Source organism: Narcine bancroftii, chromosome 4 (assembly GCF_036971445.1).
Source record: "Narcine bancroftii isolate sNarBan1 chromosome 4, sNarBan1.hap1, whole genome shotgun sequence".
NCBI lineage: Eukaryota > Metazoa > Chordata > Chondrichthyes > Torpediniformes > Narcinidae > Narcine > Narcine bancroftii.
Window position 1 is genome coordinate 205,924,001 of NC_091472.1, and position 25,418 is coordinate 205,949,418.

At 42.2% G+C, this 25,418-nt stretch overlaps 1 protein-coding gene across 2 annotated transcripts in view; it reads left to right on the plus strand.

The window, feature by feature from the left end:
• The first annotated feature begins 404 nt into the window (after positions 1 to 404).
• Positions 405 to 25,418, plus strand: part of LOC138761507 (breakpoint cluster region protein) — a 294,540-nt gene continuing 269,526 nt past the window's right edge. For both annotated transcript variants that reach the window (XR_011356352.1, XM_069933745.1), the window contains exon 1: positions 405 to 2,045. Coding sequence is in view for 1 of the 2 variants with exons in the window: in XM_069933745.1 (XP_069789846.1) it covers positions 623 to 2,045 (1,423 nt within the window). In the remaining variant the exon portion in view is untranslated. The remainder of the gene's footprint in view (positions 2,046 to 25,418) is intronic.

Genomic DNA, 25,418 nt, shown 5'->3' on the forward strand with positions numbered 1-25,418 from the left:
CATCTGCAGATTCTCGTTGCTCAGGTGGCCTGGACCATCTTACCTCTCATTTAAACCTAAGCTGGACACCGGTAGCAGCGTGCGGCCCCCTCTCCGCGGTTCGGGTACCTTACCCTGGTCTTCTCTCCACATTGGCTGGGGCATTTCAGCATCCACTGCGCTTTACAAACACCGGAGTCATTTTTCTTCAAAAGGCTTTCCTTTGCTTGCTGCATGTAGGAGAAACATTGCGTCACGGCCATCCAGGTGAAGCAAGGACAACCCACGCGCCGGGTTCCAGCACGACGCGACGCCCCACTCCGTCCGGCGGGGGTGGAGCCGGGATCCGGCCAGTTGATTGGCCGCGCTGGCCGTCAGTCAGGTCAGGGGAAGGCGGGACCTTCGCCTTTTTTTTCCGCCGCGCGCCTGGCGGGGCGGTGTTTTGTTTGCCGTGCGGAGGGGTCGGGGTCGCCGGCGCCATTCGGACGGCTTCCCCTAACGGTCGCCCGGAGCGGCAAGGGTTGGGTTGGGTTGGGGGGGGGGGTTGAGCAGTCGGCCGTGAGTGTAGCGCGGCGCGTTGTTCGGTGCTTCTCCCCCCCCCCTCCCCCCGACCCACTCCCGCGAGGTAGGGAGAAAGGAAAAGATGGTGGAGCCGGTGGGATTCGTCGAGGCCTGGAAGGCTCAATTCCCCGAGTCCGAGCCACCCAAGATGGAGCTGAGCTGCGTGGGCGACATCGAGCAGGAGCTGGAGGGCTGCAAGGGCAGCATCCGCAAGCTGGAACTGGAGGTGAACAAGGAGCGCTTCCGCATGATCTACCTGCAGACGCTGCTGGCCAAGGAGAGGAAGAGCTACGACAAGCAAAGGTGGGGCTTCAGGAAGTCCTCCGTGCCGCTGGACACCGAAGAGGGGCTGGAAGCCGCCCCCGGGGACAGGGAGGAGGGGGCCCACCCTCAACCCCACCCCCACCCTCACCCTGCCCAGGGCCATTCGCTGAGGCACCTTGGTGGGGAAGAGTGGCCGGGGGATCCCAGGAGCGAAGTGGAGAGCTCACCCTCCAGGCAGCGGGCCTCGTCGCTGAGGAAGGCGGCGGCGGCGGCAGCAGCAGCACCACCAGATCTGCGAGGCTTCGCTCAGGAGGCCGACCAGAAAGAAAAATCCGCGGCAGCTGGCACAAGCGTTGCTGCGTTGAGGTCCAATTTTGAAAGGGTCAGGAGGACCAGCTCCCACTCTGGGGATGGGAAAGGGGTAGAAAAACCTCTGTACGTCAATGTGGAATACCACCACGAGAAGGGATTGGTGAAAGTCAATGACAAGGTGGTGTCTGACAAGATCAGCACTATTGGGAGCCAAGCCATGCAGATGGAACGGAAGAAGTCATTACAGTCTGTGCCAGCCACTACAGAGTCAGCAGAGTATCATATGCCTGTGTACAGAGGTAGGTCCACAGAAAGCAGCTGTGGCTATGATCCAGAATATGATGATGTGGATCTCAATCTAAGATTCTTGAAGGATAATCTGATACATGCCACTGCTAATGGCGGCAAACCAGACAAGATACCCTGGCAGCATGAATTCCAGCCATATGAAAGTGTTTTTATTGGTGGATTGTTGCATGATAATGATGGTAAGCCAAGTGGTGACTTGCGAGACTGTGGGAAACTTCAGGGTAGTGCAGATCGTGAGAAGCATCTAACGTGGCCTCGGAGATCTTATTCACCGGGTAGTGCTGACGATGTTGGTGGAGGGTATACACCAGACTGTAGCTCTAATGAAAATTTAACTTCGAGTGAGGATGACTTTTCTTCTGGTCAGTCCAGTCACATTTCCCCCAGTCCCACCACCTACCATATTTTCCAAGAAAAAAGTCGGTCACCCTCTCAAAACTCTCAGCAGTCGTTTGATAGTAGCAGCCCACCCACACCACAGTCACAAAAGAGACACAAGCACCAGGCTACCATGCAGGAAGCAGCAATAGTTGGCCTTCGGAAGCCAGGACAGATGTGGGCAACCGAAGCTGATCTTTCCCAAAGGAATATTCATGAGGATAGTTTCCATGGCGATCCAGGTAAACATCTTTTCAGTTGTTTTTGTTTTAGGAATATTGCCATAGAGATAATAAAAATCATATTAAGGACATGCTTGAGCCACTGTTGTGTACCTGTTTTGCAGATTTCATGTGGATTTCTTTTTTGCTAAACTAGATTTCCTGACAAATGAAGAACCTCTGCATTTCAGCCAGGGAACTTTTGAAAAATGTTTTGAACCATAATGAATGATGCATAACCAGATGAAGCATACAGTTTGCAGAAAAGTTCGTTTTGTAATGGAAATTTAAATTCAAGTTTCCAATTATTCCCAATTAATCTGGAATTGAAATGAAACTTCTTTCTGATGTATTTTGAAATGTGATTAAGGCAACATTTTGTCATTTATGGGCTTTTATTTGAGCAAAGGTGATTTGATAAAGTTATACTAATAAGCAGTTCACACCGTGAAGGTAATCACTCAATCAAACTCCAACATCACATGCACCATGAAGTTCTCATGATGCTTTGATATACAATCAACTGTTTTCAGGGTTGATAAGGAAATTCATATCTGTCTGCGTGCAGTTTTTTTTCTAGCTTCTATGGATCTGTCTGGGCTGCTCTGAGATGTTAGCATCACCACCTATCATCATCCAACCAGGGAATATCCAGATGTGGATGTCCTGTCAAGCCACTGTTGCTTTATTGGTTTGTGCAGGCTAATCATTCAGCCTGTTTGTGAGATACTGGATGGCATTTAAATTATGCATGATCCCATTGGAGGAAAAATTTGCTGACCTGAAATGCAATCACTGTTGGAAACACATCCTCTGACAAGGCCTTGGGAGTCTGTTGTGCCCTCTGAAAGGTGCATGATCCAATCTTCTAACCACTTTTGAGAAACCATTAACTAGCAATAACTAAAACCACATGGGGGTTGTGAGGGAGGGGAGGGGGAGTGGAAGAAAATCAATAAGCATCTCTGAAGGGAATAAGCCAGCCACACCTCATTTGTATTGTGGAAAGATGACCTAGTCCTGACACAAATTAAGATACCACTGAATCTTCAAAATGGTGATACTTTGCAAACCAGTAATGATAGGCATTGCCTTTTGTGGACATTTCTCGTGCTTAAGTATGTCACCACACTGCCACCACATTGAGATAATCTTGACTTGCTGATGAACTGTGGGTCTTCTCCCTCTTTCTAATTCAATGCGTCCCAACAGTAAACCAGCATTGTACTTCAACAGAATGGTTTTGGCAATAGCTAACTGGATTCAAATTGGCTTGTTGGAATGTCCAGCAAGCCAGTGGGAGTCAAAAGATGGGAGGCCTTTGACCAGGCGTCAGTGAACGGTCCACTCTTGTTTGTCATCTGTGCTAATGATTTGGGCACTATTTAGTTAATGTATTAAGTTTGCAGGTGGCACCAAAATTGGTGATACAGCGAGGAATGCTATCAAGGATTACAAGATAAACTGGGGAAGTTGGCCAAGGAATGGAATTTAATTTTGACAAGTGTGAAGAGTTGTGTTTTGATAAGTTAAAGCAGGGCAGGATTTGCACAGTAAATGGCATGGTCCTGAAGGGTGTGGTGGAACAGAGACCTGAGTTTACACAAGTATAGATCCCTGAAATTGGCAACACAGAATAGTGAAGGAGGCATTTGGCATGCTTGCCTTCATTGGCTAGACTGCTGAGTACAGGAATTGAGATGTCATTATAGTTGTGCAAGATATTGGTAAGGCCGTGTTTTGAGTATTGTATGGATTTCTGTTCATTCAGTTGAGATGCCTTTCAGTAGGAATGGTTGTAGAAAAAATTCAGAAGGGGGTTACCAGTCTAGTTGGCTTGAGCTGCAAGGAGAGACCCTGGAGATTTATCCTTCATAATACTGTTAGCTTTGATACTTCCTCCTTCTTGATGCAAACATGTTCTCTAATATCACTAGTATCTGCTCTCGTAACTCTCCATTTTGCACATGCTTCTAATACTGATGAGATTCATTTATAATTTTACTTAGTTCCTCTGACTCTATATGTAGAATTTTCCATTGGTCCTTGAAGGAACCTACTCTTTCTCCTAGCTAACTTATTCTAAAAAGGTTTTGAGACTCTCCTTAATTCTGTTTGCCAAGGTGATTACATATTCCCTTTTTGCCCATTAACTTCTCTGCTATATCCCATTGAATTCAAAAGGAATTATTTGATACTAACTTAACATATACTTTCCTTTTCCTGAACAAGTTTTCAATTTTGTGCTCTTGCAGGGACGTGCTGTCTCAGAACTTTCACCATGATGCCTTTAAACATCTCCCATTTATCAGATGAACTTGGATGTAGGCGCCATGGTTTGCAAGATGACAGGAAATTGGCATGGTTGTTGGTAGAGTGGGGGTAGTCTTGCTCATAGGGTGAGATATCAATGTTCAAGTTTATTGTCTGTGAGCAGTTCAGCTAGTTAACCCAAATTTTAAAGTTTAGACATGGAGCACGGTAGCAGGCCATTTTGCCCTTCAAGCCCATGCAGCCCTATTTACACACAATTAACCTCCACCTCTGGTATGTTTCGAATAGTGCAGACATACAGAGAGATGTCAGAACAGAGAAAAGCGAGTGTGACGACTGCAGGAAAGAAACAATCCTTTAATCAGGTGGTTCATGATCTCAGTTTTGTGAATCTCCTTCCTGAAGAGAGAAGAAAGTGTGGATGAGATGGGATGGTCCATCTGAGGAATGTAGATGACATGCCAAAATTCCTCAGGTTTCTGAGTAAGTGGAAGCACTGGTATGGTTTCTTGGCCAACATGTCAATGTAGTTGACCAGGATGCTTTGGTAAAATGGTATAAGAAATGGAGGATGGAATTTAATCCAAATGAATATGAAGCAATTTATTTTGGGAGTATTAATGAGGCTAGGACATCATGAATTGCTGGGTTCTGTTGAATTGGGGGATCTTGGAGTTCAAGTCCAAATATCCTTGAAGATGGAAGTAGACTCTGATAGGGTAAAGCCTGGAAAACCATAGGGATGCACTGTAAACACATTTTTTAGTTAGTGAATGAATAGGAGCAGTTAAGAGTGTGAAAACATAGAAGATTGTACATAGAACAATAAGAAAGGACATAGGACAGCTAGAAGGGGGGCATGACAAAGCCTTAACAAGTAGAATTAAGAAAAATCCTAAGATCAAAAGGATGATTAGAGTGAGTGTTGGGCCTCTAAGGGGAAAAAAGGGAAAACTTGTGCTTAGAGGCAGAAGAGTTAAAGGAGGTCCTAAATTTATACTTTGCTTCAGTGATCTTCAGGGAGAGGAACCTTTGTGAATGTGAAGTCAGTGTAGAGTAGGCTAATGTGCTGGAGCCTCTTGAGGTTAAAAAAAGAGGAAATCCTGGATCTTCTACAACTGAACACCATGTACTCCAGGGAGGGGAGAGATTGTTGGAGCATTGGCAATGATCTTTGCATCCTCCCTGGCCACAGGAGAAGTACCATAAGATTGGAGAATGTCAAATGTATTCCTGTTTAAGGTAATAGAAAATCCTGAAAATTATAGACCAGTGGTCTTTTATCAGTAATTTGCAAACTATTGGAGAGACAGGACTTGTGAACATTTAGAAAAGCTTATGAGGGGCTTAATTAATTGCCCCGTGAGCTTAATTGTGTTTTTTGAGGAGGCGTTAAATTGATGAAGGTAGAAACCCACCAAGTTCTACTGTTACTTCAGCTGCATCTTTTCCCAATCTGTTGCCTTCAAGGATACAATTCCTTTCTTTCAATTCCTCCATCTCTGCAACATCTGCTCCCAGGATGAGGTCTTCCATTTCAGAACATGGTAGATGTCCTCCTTCTTCAGAAAATATGGTTTTCCCTCTGCTGCCATTAACTCATCCCTCACCTGCATCTTCTCCATTTCCATCACATTTGCCTTGGTCCCTCTGCCCCAAGGCACAACAAAGACAGGATTTCTCCTTGTTCTCACCAACCACCCCACCAGCTTTTACATCCAGCATATTATCTTCTGCAATTTCCAGCACCTACAAGGTGGTCCCACCACCAGGCACATCTTCTCTTTCCCTCCCTGCTTTCAGTAGGGTCCACTCCCTCCAGGACTCCTTTGTCCACTCATCCCTTCCCACTAATTGCCCCCTTGCTACCCACCTGTGACCCCAAGAAATGCTGCACTTTCACATAAAATCTGTCCCTCACCACTATTCTAGACTCTTAACTCCTTTCAGGTGACTCAACACTTCATTTGTGAATCTGCAGGGGCCATTTATTGCATCTGGTGCTCTTGATGTGGCCTCCTTTTTCTCAGCCCTCTGCCCCTGTTACTTCTCGGCTATTTTCTCTTCAACCCTCCCATCTGTATCCACCTGTTACCTCTTGCCTGTTAGCCTGTGCATCTCCCCCCACATTTTTATACAGACACCTGTCTGATTTTCATAATTCCTGACACAGTTCAGATACAAAACATTGATTACCCTTCCTAATGATGCCATGTGACCTGCAGAGATTCTCTAGCACATTTGAGCATTGCCCAAATTGTTAAGGTCTTATTCAAGAACGGCAATTGAAATAGCCTTGGGAGTTGTAGATTTTAGATGTATATTACTAGCAAGAATATGTCCTGAAATGCAGACAGAGAGATTCAAAAAGCAAGGGAAGCCTTGGAGGTTAACTGTGTGAAGGTTTGTCCTTCACAGGACTATTTGAAGGTGTATTCATTCCCATTTCTACCTAAAACTCTACGTTCATCTTCCTAAGATGTGGTCAAATCTGAGTGTTACCAGTATTTTATATTTTGCCTTCCACTTTGTACATAATTGAATTGTTTTAAAATGGAAATGTTTCACTGTATTTCAAAAGCTAAATTCTCCTGAATCTTTTTCAAAATTCAGTTTTGAAATCATAATTCAAATTGGGTTGAAAGATAGACATTATTTATTTCTATTTCCTACCACTCTCACATTTATTTAATTAGAATATTTATCTTTCTAAACTCCCAAAGCTGTTGAGCTATTCATTTTAAAAAAAGAGAACTTTCAAGTGTGCGGTGTTTAAAAAAAAAAAAAACACGTCTGTTTGCACTATGCCAAAAGTAACTAAAGTTGCAAAGCAAAAGACAGTGTTAAAAATGCAATTATGCAAATTTACTTATTTGGAATTTATCATGTACAAATTTAAACCACTTCTCCACCAAAGTGTGATGCTTATCCCAGTCTGTGAACTAACAAAGTAAATATTGCTGTATAACATTGTGCAAGTGTCTAGAAACTAAGTAAACTCAACCTTAACTTTTTAATTCTAAGGTATGGAAATGACTTCATTTGAGGCATTTCCAAAAGTATTATAAGTGTGCCAGTATTTTCTTGAATAAGACTGTTGTAATCTTGCTTGTGGAAAGTTGATTTAAATATCAATTTTTAAATAAGTTTTAAAAATTATTTGTTCTTAGAAATGTAAATATTTTGCCAATGAAAAAAATGGTATTGTAGATTACTTATTGCTGGAAGTTGATCCAGGTTTTCTTCAGTGCTTGCTGCTTAGAAGGAAGTTAATTTTAAGTACTGAATTTAAAGACCTATAGCTACCCTCAGAAATTTCTTCTCCTCTGTTATGACTGGTTGACCGGCACCCCAACCTGGAGAAACATCATTCCCGTGTAATGGATTTGTATAACCTTTAATTTAATATTAAATTATATTTTATAAGAATGTCTTAGTAAAGTAAATTAAAGTTAAAAATTGTATCTATTATTAGTAAGTTAGCTGTGGGTTGGTACAGGGTCACTCACACACAGGACACAGGACATTTATAGAGAACCATTGTTTTCAGAGAATAGAGTTCATTCTGAGTGTCTTAGACAGCTAATGGATTTCAAGTGGGTCTTAATTATTCAAGAACTACTGAGGAAGCCATCTGTTTTTAATCAAAGCCACTTAAGCCTTTTGCACAGAGTTAGGTGGGTCAAAGGTTGTTATGGATATGGAATGGTTTTGAAAAAAACAAAATTTTGGTAAAAATAAAACATGATGGTCATGTGGTTTCCAAGAATTGGGACTTGCATCGATGAAGATGTAATGTTCACGACTTGGAGAAATATATTGTGGAATTTAGACATTTTGAGTTCAGTTTTGGAACAGTTCAGCTTGGAGTTCATAGAAATCAAATCCCTGTGACGTATTTGAGTTGAAACCTTGTGAAAGACTGGATTGAGTTTCAGTAACCAGTATTGGTGCTGTTTGTTGTGTGTTACTCCTGGAAGAAGAGTTTACAGAAACCGTGGTTTTTAAATTAATGAAGACCACTTTGCTGTCTCTTTGGGGAAAAAAAGGACCGAATTCTACTGGTTCTATTTTTGTGTTTGGCCACTTCCTTTAACCCTTGTCTGGGTTTGTGAATTAATTGTGGGAGAAAATAGCCACATTTGCCTTTGATAAGAGGGTAGATTCTTTGTTTGGGAAAACCACATTGTGAATAAAAGAGGCCTGAATTTCTGAACTGAGAATTTAAGACCTTCAAGCAAGATTAAAGTTATGCTGAACTTTTAAAGATTGATTTTCTCTCTCTCTCACACACAAATTCACTCTTACGTTTACCATTTAATAATTTTTCCATTGCTGTTCCTGTGTTCTAACAAAAACCCTTTATTCCCAACAATCATAATTAAAAGGGCTGTTACTGCATAACATCTGCATCTATAAAAAAATTTTGTGTTTGAGATCAAATTTTTAAATTTCAACATACAGCATGTTAACAGGTCCTTCTGTCCCTTGAGCCTGTGTTGCCCAAATACCCCAATTAACCGACAACCCCTGTACATTGTGAGGGTGGGAGGAAACTGGAGTACTTGGGGAAACCCATGCAGACATGGGGAGAACGTACAAACTCCTACAGTTAGCACCAAATTTGAACTCTGGGTCGCTGTGCCGCCTTAATGTTCTCATTCTTTCAAAATGTGTTGCATGCTTAATCTCTCATTTTTAAAAAAAGTTACTTTCAGGAATCATTACAGATATATTCTTCCTTAAATGGGGAGACTGGTTCACAGTATTTCAGGGACAATAATAATAGGTTTAAAATTTTACTTTTATAAATAAGAACATATTTGAGATTGTTGCGACAAATCCTTTTCAGGGATTGCTGAACTTAAACATTACAGCATAAGAAACATGGAGTGGCAATTCAGCCCTATAGCCTGCCCTGTTGTTCAGTGACAGGCATCATCACAATTCTCCCTGCTCTCTTTTGTAGAATTCTTTCTTGTGTCCATCTTAAATCAACAATCTCTTTAATCTGAAATTGTTTGCTAGTTCCCTCTAATTCTTATAAACTCCAATCAGAATATGCTCAATCTGTTGAGGAGAAGAGCATGGTCAGATTAAAGACAGTGAGCATAGCTTTGTGAATTTTTGAGGGCCTGACAAAGGTCATTGATGAAGGTAGGTTTTATTTGCATGGACTTTAGAAAAGCATTAAACAAGGGCCCAATTGGCAGGATGATCCAGAAGGTAAAGGTGTGTAGGATCCATGTTGAATTAATAGTTTGAGGTCAGAAATGGCTTGCTATAGAAGTCAAAGGGTTAACATTGTTTCGAGAAGCAGAATCAGTCACATCAGCCAGCTTGGACTTGTACCATTCCTCAGTCTCAGCTATGTTCTTGGAAGCAAGTTTGTCAAACTGAGAACGAACTTCTTGAAGTGCTGCAGTCAGGTCAGGTCTGGCTGTAGTGGAAGATGTTCTTCTGGCTGGAGGTTGTGATCAATGACATTCTGTAGAGATTTGTGCTGGGACCCCTGTTTGTGATGTATACAAATAAAGTAGGTGGGATGAGTCAGTAAGTTTGTGGCCATAGGCAGTGAAGAAAGCAATTGAAGAACATAGCAGGGATCTAGATCAATTACAGATATGGCAGAGATGTCAGATGGAGTTTAATCAAGACAAGTGTGAGCTGTTGCGTTTTGGGTGGCCAAGTGTAAAGGGAATGTATACAGTTAATGGCAGGATGCTTAATTGTAATGATGTGCTGGGAGATCTTGGGTCCAGGTAAATAACATCTTGAGGGAGATCATTGAAGTAGATTGGGGCATTGAATATAAGAATAAGGACATCACGTTTCAACTATATAAAATGTTGCTTTGGTTAGATTTGGAGTTTTGTGTGTAGTTCTGGTAGCCCCAATACAGGAAGAATGTAAAGGCTATGGAAAGGATGTTGCCTGGATTAGAGGGTATGAGTTGTTGGGAGACATTGGACAAACTTGGTTGTTTTCTTTGGTGCGTTAGAGGCTAAGGATGAACTGATAGAAGTTTGTAAAATTATTAGAGGCATAGTTAGGGTAGGAAAGTTGCTCTAAGGGATTTGGATGTCAGGATCTATCAGCATTTGGATAGGCAGGGACTGAGTAGAGGTGATCAGCCTAGCCTTGTATCTCATTAATTTTTGTTTTTGAAAGAGTTGATCGAGGATGACAAGGTCAGAGGAGGGAATGTTGTATACCAGGAGGTGGGGAAAGGGAAGAAGAAAAGTTGAATGAGACAAAATACAGTAGTTTGTAAAGAGATAAAAGCGGTGGAACAAGAGGGATGTGGGGTTACTTAAAGTTGGAAAAATTGATGCTCATACCATTAGTTGAGGCTGTCCATGAGGAATGTGAATACCTCAAGTTTGTGTTTGCCCTCGCCCTGACAATGGTGCTGATGATCTACTGGTTAGATTGACAAATTTTCAAAGATTTGTCAAACGTGTTTTTGCTTTTGTTAATTCATAATGACTTGGACAAATTCTTTTACTCCTCTCCAAATGCACAGAAAGGACGTCTTTAATAATTGACTCCCCACCACTGAAGTCAGGGTAACTGGTCTATAATTCCCTGATTTCTTTCTTTCCTCCTTTTTTACAAAATGGTGTCACATTAGCAACCGCTAATCCAAAGAAACTGATCCAGAGTGGCTAATCACTAATGCATCCAATATCTCCAAGGCCACTTCCTTAAGCACTCTGGGATGCAGACTATCAGGCCCTAGGGATTTATCAACTTTCAAAGCCATCAATTTACCGAACACATTATCATGACTGATAGCAATTTCTGCCAATTTCTCCTCTCTGCTCGTCCTTTGGACCCCTGGTACTGCTAGAATATTAGCATATCTTCCTTTGAGAATACAGAATCAAATAAACTATTCTATTGGTCTGTCATAATTCTGACTGCAAGGGACCTCCATTTGCTTTAAATCATCTTTCTCTTTTGCAATCATTTTTTATGTTTCTTGTAAGTTTTGCATTTTCTAGAATTACAGCAGGAAGTGAAGAACACACTAGGGAGTCTTAGAGAAACGTATACCTCTGAAAAGTAGATTGAAGTGGAAGGAGTTGGTGGAACTGTTGGAGAATAATGTATCGGATACAGAGGATACTGTGGTGGAAAGTGAGGAACATAGACGCTAACCTTGATCTGTCTCCGTCACATCTGTTCCCAGGGCCAGATCGTCCATGCCAGGTCATCAGAGATGTGCTCCTTCAAACAACATGGCTTTCCCTCTACCAACATCAACTTGGCCCTCACCCACATATCCTCCATTACCTGCAAATCTACCCTGGCCTCTCTGCCCCCACGTGCATCAAGCACAGGATTCCCCTTAGTCTCACCTACCACCCTACCAGCCTCAGTAGCCAACACATCCTCCTCTGCAATTTCTGCCACCTACTAGACATCCCAGAACTAGACACATATTTGCCTTTCGCTGGGAGCACTCCTTTGATGACTCTCTTGACAACTCCTCCCTCTCCAATAATCTCCTCTTGGGACCTTCCCCTATGACCAGATGAGATGCTCCACTTGCATCCACAGGTCCTCCCTCACCACCATTTGGAATCCCAAACCGTCCTTCCAAGTGAGGCACCATTTCGCTTGTGTATCTGTAGGGGTCATCTACTGCATCTCATTGTGCTGTCATCAACATCGAAGAGATTGGGCGCAGACTGGGAGATTGCTTCGTTGAGCACTTCGGCTCTGTCCACTACAACAGCTTGAATCTCTCGATGGCCACCCATTTCAATTACCAGTCCCATTCCCTTGCTGACCTGTCTCTCCATAGTCTCACACACTGTCAGACTGAGACCATGTGCAAATTGTAGGAACCACACCTCATCTTCCATCTGGACACCACCTACCAACCCCCTTCCCCTCCCCCTGTTGTATTTCTCCCAGCTCGGTTTCCCTCTATCCCCTTTCACAGAGCCAAAATCAATTCTCAACTCTCTTATTATATCCAATTAACACTTTGTTGGTTTGGATCCCTCTCCCAGCTAGTCTTCAGTCTCATTATTCCTACACCTTCCTGTTTATTCCATGAAAGGCTCAGACCTGAAATCTTGGGAATATATCTTAACCTCCTATGGAGGTTGTGAAACTGGCTAAGTTCATCCAGCATTTTTGTGTGATTTTAGTACAATCACAGTGCCTGCAGTCTTTTGTGTTTCACACTAACCTTTATCTGCCTGGGGCATGTGGGGTTAGGGGCAGGTTTGAAAAATAGAGGAGGTATGGGCTTTATTAATGACTGCAAAGGAAGATCCATGGCTAATAAAGAAAGGAGATGTGCCAAAGGAATTTTGAAAAAAGGATGGCATCCTTGCAAGAGATGGTGTTGAAATACATGTCAGTGGATAGTTTGCCCTCTGAGATGAAGACAGAGATCAAGGAAAGGAAGAGAGATGTCAGAAACAGTCAAGGTAAATTTAAGGGCCGTGTAAAAGTTGGCAGAAAAGTTAATAGTCAAAGTAAATATTCTAAAGTGCTGGAGAAACTCAGCAGGTCCCGCAGCATCCACAGGAGGCAAAGATACATAACCAACATTTTGCACCAGAGCCCTTCGTTAAGGTACAAACAAAAAACAGACAAGCACCTGAATAAAATGGTAGGGAAATGTATTGGAAAGTGTTGCGGCTGTCACTTGACACCACTGCCCCTACCTAGTCAGAGGACACCCTGACTATCAAGGTTTGGTTCTGCCCCACCCATTAGTGCATACCTTGCCATTGGAACCATGCAAATTACCTGGACTGGACTCTTTACAATTTATTTTGCACTCGGAGTATTGTGTTTAGTTTAAGTCACTGTGCTATTGGAAAGATGTAATCCAGCTGAAGAGGGTGCAGAGAAGATTTATGAGGATGTTGCCAAGACACTCGGGTATGAACTCTTGGGAGAGATTGAATAGACTACGGCTTTATTCATTGGACCATAGAAGGATGAGGATGATCTCATTGAAGTATTCGAAATCATAAGAGGAATAGGATCAGGTGAATGCATAAAATCTTTTGCGCAGAGTAATGGAATCAGTAACCTGAAGACACTGGTTTAAATTGAGGGAGGGTGGGTGAAGAGATTTAACAGGAACCTGAGTGATGATGCTTTTCTGCAGTGGCGTGGGTGTATGGAACTGCTGAAGGAGGCAGTTGAGGCAGGTACTATTGCAATGTTTAAGACAGTTTGGTGGTTAGTGCAATGCTATTACTGTGCTGGCAGGCTTGGTCTGGCAAGCCTATGGATGAACGACGCCTATCTGGTGTAGGCTTCATGGTCAAGAACTCCATTGCCTCCAAACTCAAAAACCTCCCGACAGGCCACTCGGACCGGATCATGTCCATGCGACTCCCCCTTCAAAACAAGCATTGCATCACCCTCATCAGTGTCTATGCTCCAACCCTCCAGGCGGAACCAGCAGAAAAGAACAAGTTCTACACTCATCTGCGCGACCTCATTCAACGCACCCCTACAGCCGACAAGGTTGTCATCCTTGGCGACTTCAACGCTCACGTCGGCAAAGACTCAGAAACCTGGCCAGGAATCCTGGGCAAGCATGGTGTCGGCAAGTGCAACGACAACGGGCGCCTCCTGTTGGAGCTCTGCGCAGAACAGCGGCTTGTCATTACAAACACCCTTTTTCAGCAGAGGGACAGCCTAAAGACTACCTGGATGCATCCCCGATCCAAACACTGGCACCTCCTGGACTACGTCCTGGTGCGAGAAAGAGACAAACGAGATGTACTCCACACCAGGGTCATGCACAGCGTGGAATGCCACACTGACCACTGGCTGGTTCGCTGCATGCTCAAACTTCATTTCAAGCCAAAGTCCAGGAACAGTAAAGCACCCAGAAAGAGGTTCAATGTTGGAAACCTGCAGTCAGACGAAGTGAGAGGAAACTTCCAGGCAAACCTCAAAGCAAAGCTAGGCGATGCAATCCGCCTCACGGACTTGTCCCCTGAAACCCTCTGGGATCAGCTGAAGACTACCATACTGTAATCCACTGAAGAGGTACTGGGCTTCTCCTCCAGGAAAAACAAGGACTGGTTTGACGAAAACAACCAGGAAATCCAGGAGCTGCTGGCAAAGAAATGAGCTGCCCACCAGGCTCACCTTACAAAGCTGTCCTGGCCAGAGAAGAAACAAGCCTTCTGTCGCGCATGCAGCCATCTTCAGCGCAAACTCCGGGAGATCCAAAATGAGTGGTGGACTATCCTCGCCAAACGAACCCAGCTCAGCATGGACATTGGCGACTTCAGGGGTTTTTACGAGGCTCTAAAGGCTGTGTACGGCCCCTCACCCCAAGTCCAAAGCCCGCTGCGCAGCTCAGACGGCAAAGTCCTCCTCAGCGACAAGATCTCCATCCTCAATCGATGGTCAGAACACTTCCAATCTTTTTTCAGTGCCAACCGCTCAGTCCAAGAATCCGCCCTGCTCCAGCTCCCTCAACAGCCCCTAAGGCTACAGCTGGATTAGGTCCTTACCCGGGAAGAGACATATAAGGCAATTGAACAACTGAAAAGTGGCAAAGCAGCAGGTATGGATGGAATCCCCCCAGAGGTCTGGAAGGCTGGCGGCAAAACTCTGCATGTCAAACTGCATGAGGTTTTCAAGCTCTGCTGGGACCAAAGAAAGCTGCCTCAGGACCTTCGTGATGCCATCATCACCCTGTACAAAAACAAAGGCGAGAAATCAGACTGCTCAAGCTACAGGGGAATCATGCTGCTCTCCATTGCAGGCAAAATCTTTGCTAGGATTCTCCTAAATAGATTAATACCTAGTGTCACCGAGAATGTTCTCTCAGAATCACAGTGCGGCTTTCGTGCAAACAGAGGAACTACTGACATGGTCTTTGCCCTCAGACAGCTCCAAGAAAAGTGCAGAGAACAAAACAAAGGACTCTACATCACCTTTGTTAACCTCACCAAGCCCTTCGACACCATGAGCAGGAAAGGGCTTTGGCAAATACTAGAGTGCCTCGGATGCCCCCCAAAGTTCCTCAACATGGTTATCCAACTGCACGAAAACCAACAAGGTCGGGTCAGATACAGCAATGAGCTCTCTGAACCCTTCTCCATTAACAATGGCGTGAAGCAAGGCTGCGTTCTCGCACCAACCCTCTTTTCAATCTTCTTCAGCATGATGCTGAAAGACCTCAACAGTGAAGATGCTGTTTACATCCGGTACCGCACGGATGGCAGTCTCTTCAATCTGAGGCGCCTGCAAGCTCACACCAAGACACAAGAGAAACTTGTCCGTGAACTACTCTTTGCAGACGATGCCGCTTTAGTTGCCCATTCAGAGCCAACTCTTCAGCGTTTGACGTCCTGTTTTGCGGAAACTGCCAAAATGTTTGGCCTGGAAGTCAGCGTGAAGAAAACTGAGGTCCTCCATCAACCAGCTCCACACCATGACTACCAGCCCCCCCACATCTCCATCGGGCACACAAAACTCAAAACGGTCAACCAGTTTACCTATCTCGGCTGCACCATTTCATCGGATGCAAGAATCGTCAACGAGATAGACAACACTCACCAAGGCAAATAGCGCCTTTGGAAGACTACACAAAAGAGTCTGGAAGAGCAACCAACTGAAAAATCTCACAAAGATTAGCGTATACAGAGCCGTTGTCTTACCCACACTCCTGTTTGGCTCCGAATCATGGGTCCTCTACCGGCATCACCTACAGCTCCTAGAACGCTTCCACCAGCGTTGTCTCTGCTCCATCCTCAACATTCATTGGAGCGACTTCATCCCTAACATCGAAGTACTCGAGATGGCAGAGGCCGACAGCATAGAATCCTCGCTGCTGAAGATCCAACTGCGCTGGGTAGGTCACGTCTCCAGAATGGAGGACCATAGCCTTCCCAAGATCGTGTAATATGGTGAGCTCTCCACTGGCCACCGTGACCGAGGTGCACCAAAGAAGAGGTACAAGGACTGTCTAAAGAAATCTCTTGGTGCCTGCCACATTGACCTCCGCCAGTGGGCTGATATCGCCTCAAACCGTGCATCTTGGCACCTCACATTTCGGCGGGCAGCAACCTCCTTTGAAGAAGACCGCAGAACCCACCTCACTGATAAAAGACAAAGGAGGAAAATCCCAACACCCAACCCCAACCAACCAATTTTTCACTGCAACCGTGTCTGCCTGTCCCGCATCGGACTTGTCAGCCACAAACGAGCCTGCAGCTGATGTGGACATTTACCCCTCCATAAATCTTCGTCTGTGAAGCCAAGCCGAAGAAGAAAAGATTACTGTGCCAGTAACCCCAGGTTCAAATTGGGTATTGTTTGTCAGGAGTTTGTACATTCTTCCTGTGTCTATTTGGGTTGCCTTCAGGTGTTCTGATTTCCTTCCACCTTGAAAAAATGTATGGGCTAGTTGGTGTATTTGGTCAGCATGGGGTTGAGGGCCAGAAGGACCTGTTACTATGCTGTATCTCTTTTTAAAAAAAAAAAACCAAAAAACACCAAACCATTTGGACGCAGAAATAGATCGGATGAGTTTAGAGGGATAGGGTCCAGATGCAGGTCGATGGGACTGGTATGCGTGGGACATTTTGGTTGGCGTATGCAGGTTAGGCTGAATAGCCTGTTCCCACACTCTGTGACTATAACAACAAACTGTCTAGTCCAGTGGTTCTGAACCTTTCTTTCCATTCACATCCCACTTTAAGTATTCCCTATGCCATTGGTGCTCTGTGATTAGTAAGGGATTGCTTAAGGTGGGATGTAGGTGGAAAGAAAAAGTTTGAAAATCAGTGTTTTAATCGTACCTAATCGACTCGTTATGTGCACGGTTTCATAACTCCAAAGGAAATGGGCCAATGACAATTTTTCTCAAGCAAAATATTTCAATAACAATTGGGTCTACAGCAGTGATTCTCAACCTTCCCTTCCCACTCACTTTTCCCTTTAAGTAATCCCTTACTAATCACAGAGCACTGATGGCATAGGGATTACTTAAAATGGGATGTGAGTGGGAAGAAAAAAGGTTGAGAACTACGGTCTAGTCCAGCAAAATTAATATTACCACCAAGAAAGCGCACCAGGATTTCTACTTACGTAGAAGCCTAAGGAAATTCAGTATATCCCTGAGGTCTCTTGCTAACATTTACAGGCACACCACAGAAAATATTCTGCCTGAATGCATTACAGGTTGGTACGTGAACTGTTCTGCTCAAGACTACAAAAAACTGCTGAGCTTTGTGAATGCAGCTCAGACATTGCATAAACCAGCCTCCCCTCCATTGATTCCTTCTATAACTCTCACTGTTTCAGGAGAGCTGCTGAAATATTAAAGGACTAATCACTCATACTTTTCCTCTTTAATTTGGCAGAAGATAGATGAGCACAAGAACACTGACCTCCAAATTCAAGTAAATTTCTTTTCTGCTGTCATCAGACTCTTGAGTGGATCTCATGTTTCAAAAAATAATGCCCACTTTTCATTGTCCTCACTCTACCTCATTTATATAATCGAGCTTACAGTGCCACGTGGGAGGATTCAGTGAAGGAGGCCTATGAGCGCAAAAAAGCTGAGGTGTGCTGAGCTTGCAGCTGATGTGCAGCATTGTGGCTGGAGGCAAAGGTCTGACTGGTTGAAGTAGGCTGCAGAGGATTGTAGCCACATCGAGCGTCAAGGCTACTTTGGGAGTTGGGAGTGTGAGGAAAGATACACTGATAAGCGATTAAAGATTTCTCCAGAGCTGCAGGGTTAGGGTTCTGGATGAGGAGAAAGGATTCCACCTGGGCACCCAAGTGAGTGAGTAGCATTTGGGGGTTGAGCTTGTGATGCCACGATTCACTGCTGAACCTTCTGGAGGTATCGTGGGTCTATCAGTGAAACACTGAGGAACGAGGGTGCCCACTTGATAACCCAGAAGATGCCACCACTCATTGGATACCCCACAGAATCTAGGTACAAGTCTCAGGAGTACAATAAGGGATCTAGTCAGTGTAGGACATCTAGTCCTATATCCAGCATCAACACCCCTATTCTTTTACTGTTGATATGAAAAGCAAAAAAGAAAAAAAAATCTGAAAAGCAGTAAAGCAAAAAATACTGGAAACTTGAAATATAGAGTAAAAGTCCTAAAATCTGGACTGCTTGGGGATTGGGGCAGTTTAGATTTTTGGATTTTCTAAATTCTTTGGCAGTACTTTGAAAATTCATATTTAAGGAGAATAAAGAGTTAAATTTTGAGAGTTTATTAAGAAAACATGTATTTTGCTTACATTTCCATGACTTCCACATGGCCACTTGTTGCTGCTGTGCACTGTGGCGCTTACACATGCCTGCATGCACACCACACAAAAGACGAGAGTTTTCAAGAGGTCCGGATTCTCGGGTGGCATCCAGATATTTGGACTTTTATACTGTATAAAGAAAAGGATGGAAATGCTCTGCAACAGAGGTCGTGTTTGTGGAAAGAGAAACCTCTCAAGAAGGATAACTTTTGTCAGAACTGCCATGCAATGGGGGGCGGGGGGGGGGGGGGGGGGGGGGGAGAGAGAGAGAGAGTGTGTGGCCATGCTGAGGATCTGAGCAGACATGTTTTGAAAGAGCTAGGTGGGGGGGGGGGTGGGGGGGGTGGGGGGGGAGGGGGGGAGGGGGGGAGGGGGGGGAGTGGGTGGCATGATGCCGTAGGAAGATGATGTGGAAAACACCTCTCCTGACAGAATTAATGTCTGAATTTTAAAAAATTTTATTAACTTTGATTGCTTAAAAATCAGCTTCTAAGAGTTTCTAGAAGATGGCTATGAAAAAAACTAAAACTCAAACTTAAAAAAAAAACTAACTTTGTTAGAAGATCCAGGGCCTACCTTGAAGACTCAGCCTCAGATTTTAGTTTCTCTTCTGCCCAGGACATTGGAGGCCGTTTGGGTGAGAATTCAGGCTCAAGTGCTGCCCTCTTGGGGAACTGGGGAGGGGGGCATTGGAGCTTGTTTTAAAAAAAAAACCCACATATTTTAAACTGGGTCCAGAGACAGTGTGCATGCATGGGACTTCTCGAATTTCCAGCCATTGACATCTTCTGAGGAAGAAGAGGAGGAAGTGGAAGTAGAAGAGTTTTGTCCAACAATCACAAGGAGAAGAAACTGAAGATGATGCTGCTGACCAAGAAGTTCAAGGTAGGGGGGGCATATTATGTCACCCCTACTCCCCTTGACCCTCAGATTTTTGAAATTTTTTTTGGAAAAATTGATTAGCCAAAAAGTGGATGCTAAAGTTAAAGCAGATTTCACCAATCAATTGAATGCAATTAAAAAAGAAATAACTGCAATAAAAACAGATGTGATAAAATATAATAAATCAGTGGATAAAGTTAAAGTTCAAAAAATTGAAGATGATTTTCATGATTGTTATATGGATGTAAAGATACAATTAATAAAATTGAAAATAACCACAGCCTGGGAGGTTGTGAAAAATAATTTTAACTCAGAAAATTGATATGTTGGAGAATCAAAGTAGAAGGGAGAATATGAAAGTTATTGGACTGCCTGAAGATGTTGAAGGTAATGATACTGTGAAATTTTTCCAAAAATGGATACCTGAAATTTTGGGAATAGAAAACTTTCCAGATGCCTTGGATATTGACAAGAAACATAAAGCTTTAAGGAAAAAACCATATCCAGGACAAGTGCCATGCTCTGTCTTGATTTAATGTCTACGTTATCAAGACAGATATTTTTAAGAATGGCAGTCCAGAGAGCAAGAGAACAATGAGGTCCTTTGACAATTCAGAATAATAGTGTTTTTTATGCTGATTTGATTAATAAAATTGTTAAGAGAAGAAAAGAATTCAACCCAGCCAAATCTGTCTTGTGGAATAAAGACTATAAATTTGCATTTTGTTATCCGGGCGTCCTTAAAGTTTTCTATGGACAGCATCAGTTTCAATTTTTTTCCAATGAATTTCAAGCGTTGGAGTTTGCTAATTCACTACCTAACATCAATCATAATGATGGATCTATGTCTATATTTTAAAAAGGAGATCGAGAAACGATGAGAGAGGAGTTCATCTGGGCGGGTTTACTGACTGAAGTTCAAGTCGAAATTGTTGAAGATCGAGCCGATCCGGATCTTGCAGAAGCACACCTTACATCACACATGTCAAACTCTGGCCCGCAGGGCAAATTTGGCCCGCGATATAATTATATTTGGCCCGCAAGATCATTTAAAAAATGTATTAGAGGTGGCCCGCCCTGCAGCGAGAGCCGATGCTGTTTTTGGTAATGTCACCCCCACCATCCTCCCCCTTCATTGCACATCCTTCACCATTGTAACACGAGAAGTCTGTCGATGTCATCAGCCGGCAAGCCAGTTGGAAGGCTCCCCGCACAACCAGTCACTTCTCCCACCTGTCGAGCGGTGCGGCGGATGGGCGAGCGCCTGTGTTTTCCTGTCGGCGCGACGGGCATGGCAGCTGCGCACGGCCCCCGGGCAGCGCGAGCCCCACGTGACTGGCCCCGGACGGCCCTTCCACAGCGCGAGCGCACTTCTCCCGGTCGCCACGGCCTTCAGCGCTTGCACCCGCGCGGACCCCAGGGACGGCTGGTTCGGCCCTGCACATGAGGAGAGAGATGGTGGCTGTCCGCAAAGGCTGATCGGCAGCGCGCTGGGCCTGAGTGGGTGGGTAAGCAGGGGTGGGCAGAGGGTGTAGGTGAGGAGTAATGGGCAGGGGAAGTTATGGTAGTGCGAGGGGCAGTTAGAGGGAGGGATGAGTAGAAGGAGGGGTGGATAGGGAAGAGGTAAAAGGGGAGGGGCAGGGCGAGTAGGGGAGGGGTGATTAGAGGGTGAGAGACGGGTAGAGGGAGGAACAGGTTGAAGGGAGAGGCAGTAGAGGGGCGTGTATAGGATGGGGTGGATAGAGGAAGAGCGAGTGGAGTGAGGGGTGAGTAGAGGTTGGGTAAAGGACTGGTCAGGTAGAGGGATGGTGGGTTGAGGGTGAATAGAGGCCTAGAGCCTGAGGAGTGAGCAGGAAATGCTGAGTCCTGATGCAGGCCAAAATGGATGCAGCCTGTGAATGCTGACTACATCACCACAGGGACCAAATATGTTTCCCTCAGGTCAAGCAAAGGGTGAACTTGAGCTACCTACTCCTGACCTGTAACATTATCCTCCTAAAGTTATATCCTAAAGTTTAACATTACATATGTTGAAAGAAGAGAAAACATGCAGATGTTGTTGAAAATTTTCAATAAATATTTAGTTCGGCCCTCGACTTAGTCCAAGTTTTTAATTTTGGCCCTCCTTGAATTTGAGTTTGACACCCATGCCTTACATAATGGACTTAAATTTGATTATGATATTCTGTTTTAGGCGAGGCGGATTCTCTTTTGTTTCTACTTCCTTCCACCGAGGCTTCGTGCCACTAATGGTGAGGGCCACTTCTTGTTAAATAAAGGTGTTAGTACACAAGGGAATTGGCACTTTTGGGGTTTTTATCCTCTTTTTTCCTTTTTATTTTGGGGTTTCCTACTTTCTTTCTTGGAGATGTTAAGTTTTGAGGCTTGGCTGTGGAGTGGAGACGGGAGCTCTTTTTTTAAAGATCATTAATATGTCAAAACAAAGTTTGAATTATGTAACTCTTAATGTGAATGGGCTTAATAACCCAATTAAATGGAAGAGAGTTTTAGATCATCTTAAGATGATCTTGCTTTTTTTGCAAGAAACTCATTTAACAGAGAAAGAACATCAAAAATTGAAAAGGCAGTGGGTGGGCAAGGATTTTGCTTCATCGTTTAACTCTAAAGCTTGAGGTGTAGCCATTTTAATTACTAAAAATTTACCAGTTAAGCTCAGTTGGTAACTACTGATCCTTTTGGTAGATTTGTATTGATGAATTGTCAAATTTATTCAGAATCTTAGATTTTTATCAATATTTATGCCCCAAATGTTGATGACGAAAAATTTACATCAGATGTAGCACAAATTGATGGGAATATATTAATTGGTGGAGATTTTAATTGTTGCTTAGACCCAATTTTTAGATAAATCTACAAAATCGATGACTAAAACAAAAATGGCAAAAAAATTATGTAATTATGATATCAGGAAATGAATGAATCCTATAGAAAGGGATTGAGTCAAATCAATAAGAATAAAATGAATAATCTAGAATTGATTTTTTTTTCTAAACAATTATATCTGATTATTCTCCATTATTGATGTCATGTTCAAATATGGAAAAAATTGATTCTACGTATAGATGGAAATTTAACCCATCGTTGTTAAGAAATGTAGAATTCTGTGATTTTTATGTGAAATCAAATACAGATATATTTGGAGACTCATCTTAATTCAGTTGACAATAATTTTGTATACGGGATCCCTTAAAATCTTAAGGGGACAGATTATAAGTTTTTCAGCTAAGATGAAGAAAAAAGTATTTACAGGAAGTAGAGGATTTAGAGAAGGAAATTGCTCAAATGGAAAAAGATTTACAGAAAAAACCATCAGAGAAGGAGATTAAAATTGGAAAATAGGAAGGTGCATTATTATTCAATTCAGACTTGTAGAATGGAAAAATTGATTGACAGGTCTAAAGTATTATGAGATGGGAGAGAGAGCTCATAAAGTATTGGCTTGGCAGTTAAAAGCAGAGCAAACATCGAGGACTATTACTGCTGTTAAAAATATTTCTAAGATTACATAAACCACAGGATATAAATGATTTTTTAAAGAGTATTATACAAAATTGTATTAATCAGAGACGATAAATAATGTAGATAAGATTCAGAATTTTTTATGCAAGCTGCAACTACCAACTTTAAATAGCCACGCCCGTAATAATTTAGATTCTTCATTGATGTTGAAAGAAATCATTAATGCATTGAATTATATGCAAAACAGAAAATCTCATGGAGAAGATGGATTTCCATCTGAATTCAATAAAAATTTTAAAGATTTGTTAATGCCTTTATTAATGTAAGTGTTGAAATAAGCTACTTAAACATGTTCTTTACCTGAAACTTTCTCTAGCGTAGTGATAACAGTGATACCTAAGAAAGATAAAGATTTATTGAAGCCAGAATTTTATAGATCTTTATCATTTTTAAATGTTGATTACAAAATTATAGCTAAAGTTTTGGTAAATAGAATAAATGAATATCTACCTAGTTTGATTCATTCAGATCAATCTGGATTTATCAGGAATAGATATTTGGCTGATAATGTATCAAAATTGGTTAGTTTAATATACTGTGCTCAAAAACAATCTGAGCCAGCGTTCTTTAGATGCAGCAAAGGCTTTTGATAGATTAGAATGGAATTATTTGTTTAGAGTTTTACATAAGTTGTAGTTTGTACCAACGTTTATTTACTGGATCAAGGGTTTATATAGTAATCCGATGCCGAGAGTGATAACTAATAGACAACTTTCCTTGCCTTTTTCCTTAACAAGATCGACAAAGCAAGGTTGTCCTTTATCTCCTGCATTGTTTGTTTTAGCAATTGAACTATTAGCACAATGAATAAGACTGGAAGATGGAATTAAGGGAATAATAGTAAATAAAGAAGAAAATAAAATGTCTTTTTGCAGATGACGTTTTAATTTATAAAACAGAACTGCAGAATTCATTAGTACTATATAAAAAGTTACAAGATTATGGTATGATATCAGGTTACAAAATTAATTGTGATAAGTGTGAGGTGATGCCATTGGTGGAAAGGAATTATGACCGCTGTAAAGAGGTTGCTCAATTTAGATGGACTAAAACCCTGATTAAATATTTAGGTATTAAAATTGATAAAAATTTATACAAGTTAAACTATATTCCATTATTTGAGAAAATTAAAGATTTAGAAAGATGGAATGACTTACCTATTACTTTGATGGGAAGCTTGAATTGTGTTAAAATGAAGATTTTCCCAAGAGTACAGTACCTTTTTCAATCTATTCCTTGTTTCTTACCTCAAAAATTCTTTAAAGATTTAAATTTAGTTATATGTAAATTTTTGTGAAAAGGTAAGATGAATAGGATATCTTTGGAAAATTGACATAGAAATTTGAATTGGGAGGTTTAAAACTTCCCCATTTTCAGAATTATTGTAAGGTGGCACAATTAAAATTTATTAATGCAATATTTGATATGACAAAAACTACTGCTTGGTTTAAAATAGAATTGGATAAAATTGGTGAAAAGTCTATGATGGAATTTATTTATAAGTGGAATTCAAAATTATTATCTGGAATAGACTCACCAATTTTAAAGCATTTAATTGAATCGTGGAATAAAATTGATTATCAGATAGGTGGAAAAGCTAAGATTTAAATGAAAATATCTTTATACCAGAATAAACTTCTTTCTTTCACTGTAGATAATCAATTTCTGAAAGTTTAGAATCAAAAGGGAATTAAAGTTGAAAACTGTTTTGAAGCTGAGAAATTTTTGTCGTTGAACTGCATGAAAGATAAATTCCACGGATATTAAATTCGTGGTATGACAAAGATGTAAGATATACTGAAGACGTGGAAGGAACTCTCATGTCCTTTGAACAATTAAAACACAAATACAGAGTGGCTAATGAGACCTTCTGTTTTCTCCATCTTAGATCATTCTTAAGAACAACGTTGACCCCACCTGAAATTAGTGAAATGGAATGAATGGTCGGGATGGAGAATACACCCAAATTTATAACTAAAATGTACTATGCTCTCCAGAGTGAAAGTGCAAAACCAGGATTACAGAGATTTGGGTATGGTGATTTCAGAAAGAAGCTGATCAGATTGGTGTCAGGACAGGATGACTTCAGTTACATAGTTCAAAAGCAGAAATATCAGAGATGTGTTTCAGATGTGGGAATGAGACAGGAACCTTTCTACATGTTATGTGGTCATACTTGAAGGTGAGGCCATTTTGGCAAGAATCACAGAAAAATTAACCTGGATAACAGGAGTTGGACCTGGAGCTATATCTATTTGTTAATTTTATGGAAATAAGCAACAAATTATCCAATCTTTTTAATAAAAATTGCCCTGATGGAAGCAAAAAAATATATTGCGATCACTTGGAAGTCTGGCTGTCAACAACTCTGTTGTCACCACTGTCTCTTGGTAGTGGATTCCAAGTGGTTGGTGAAGA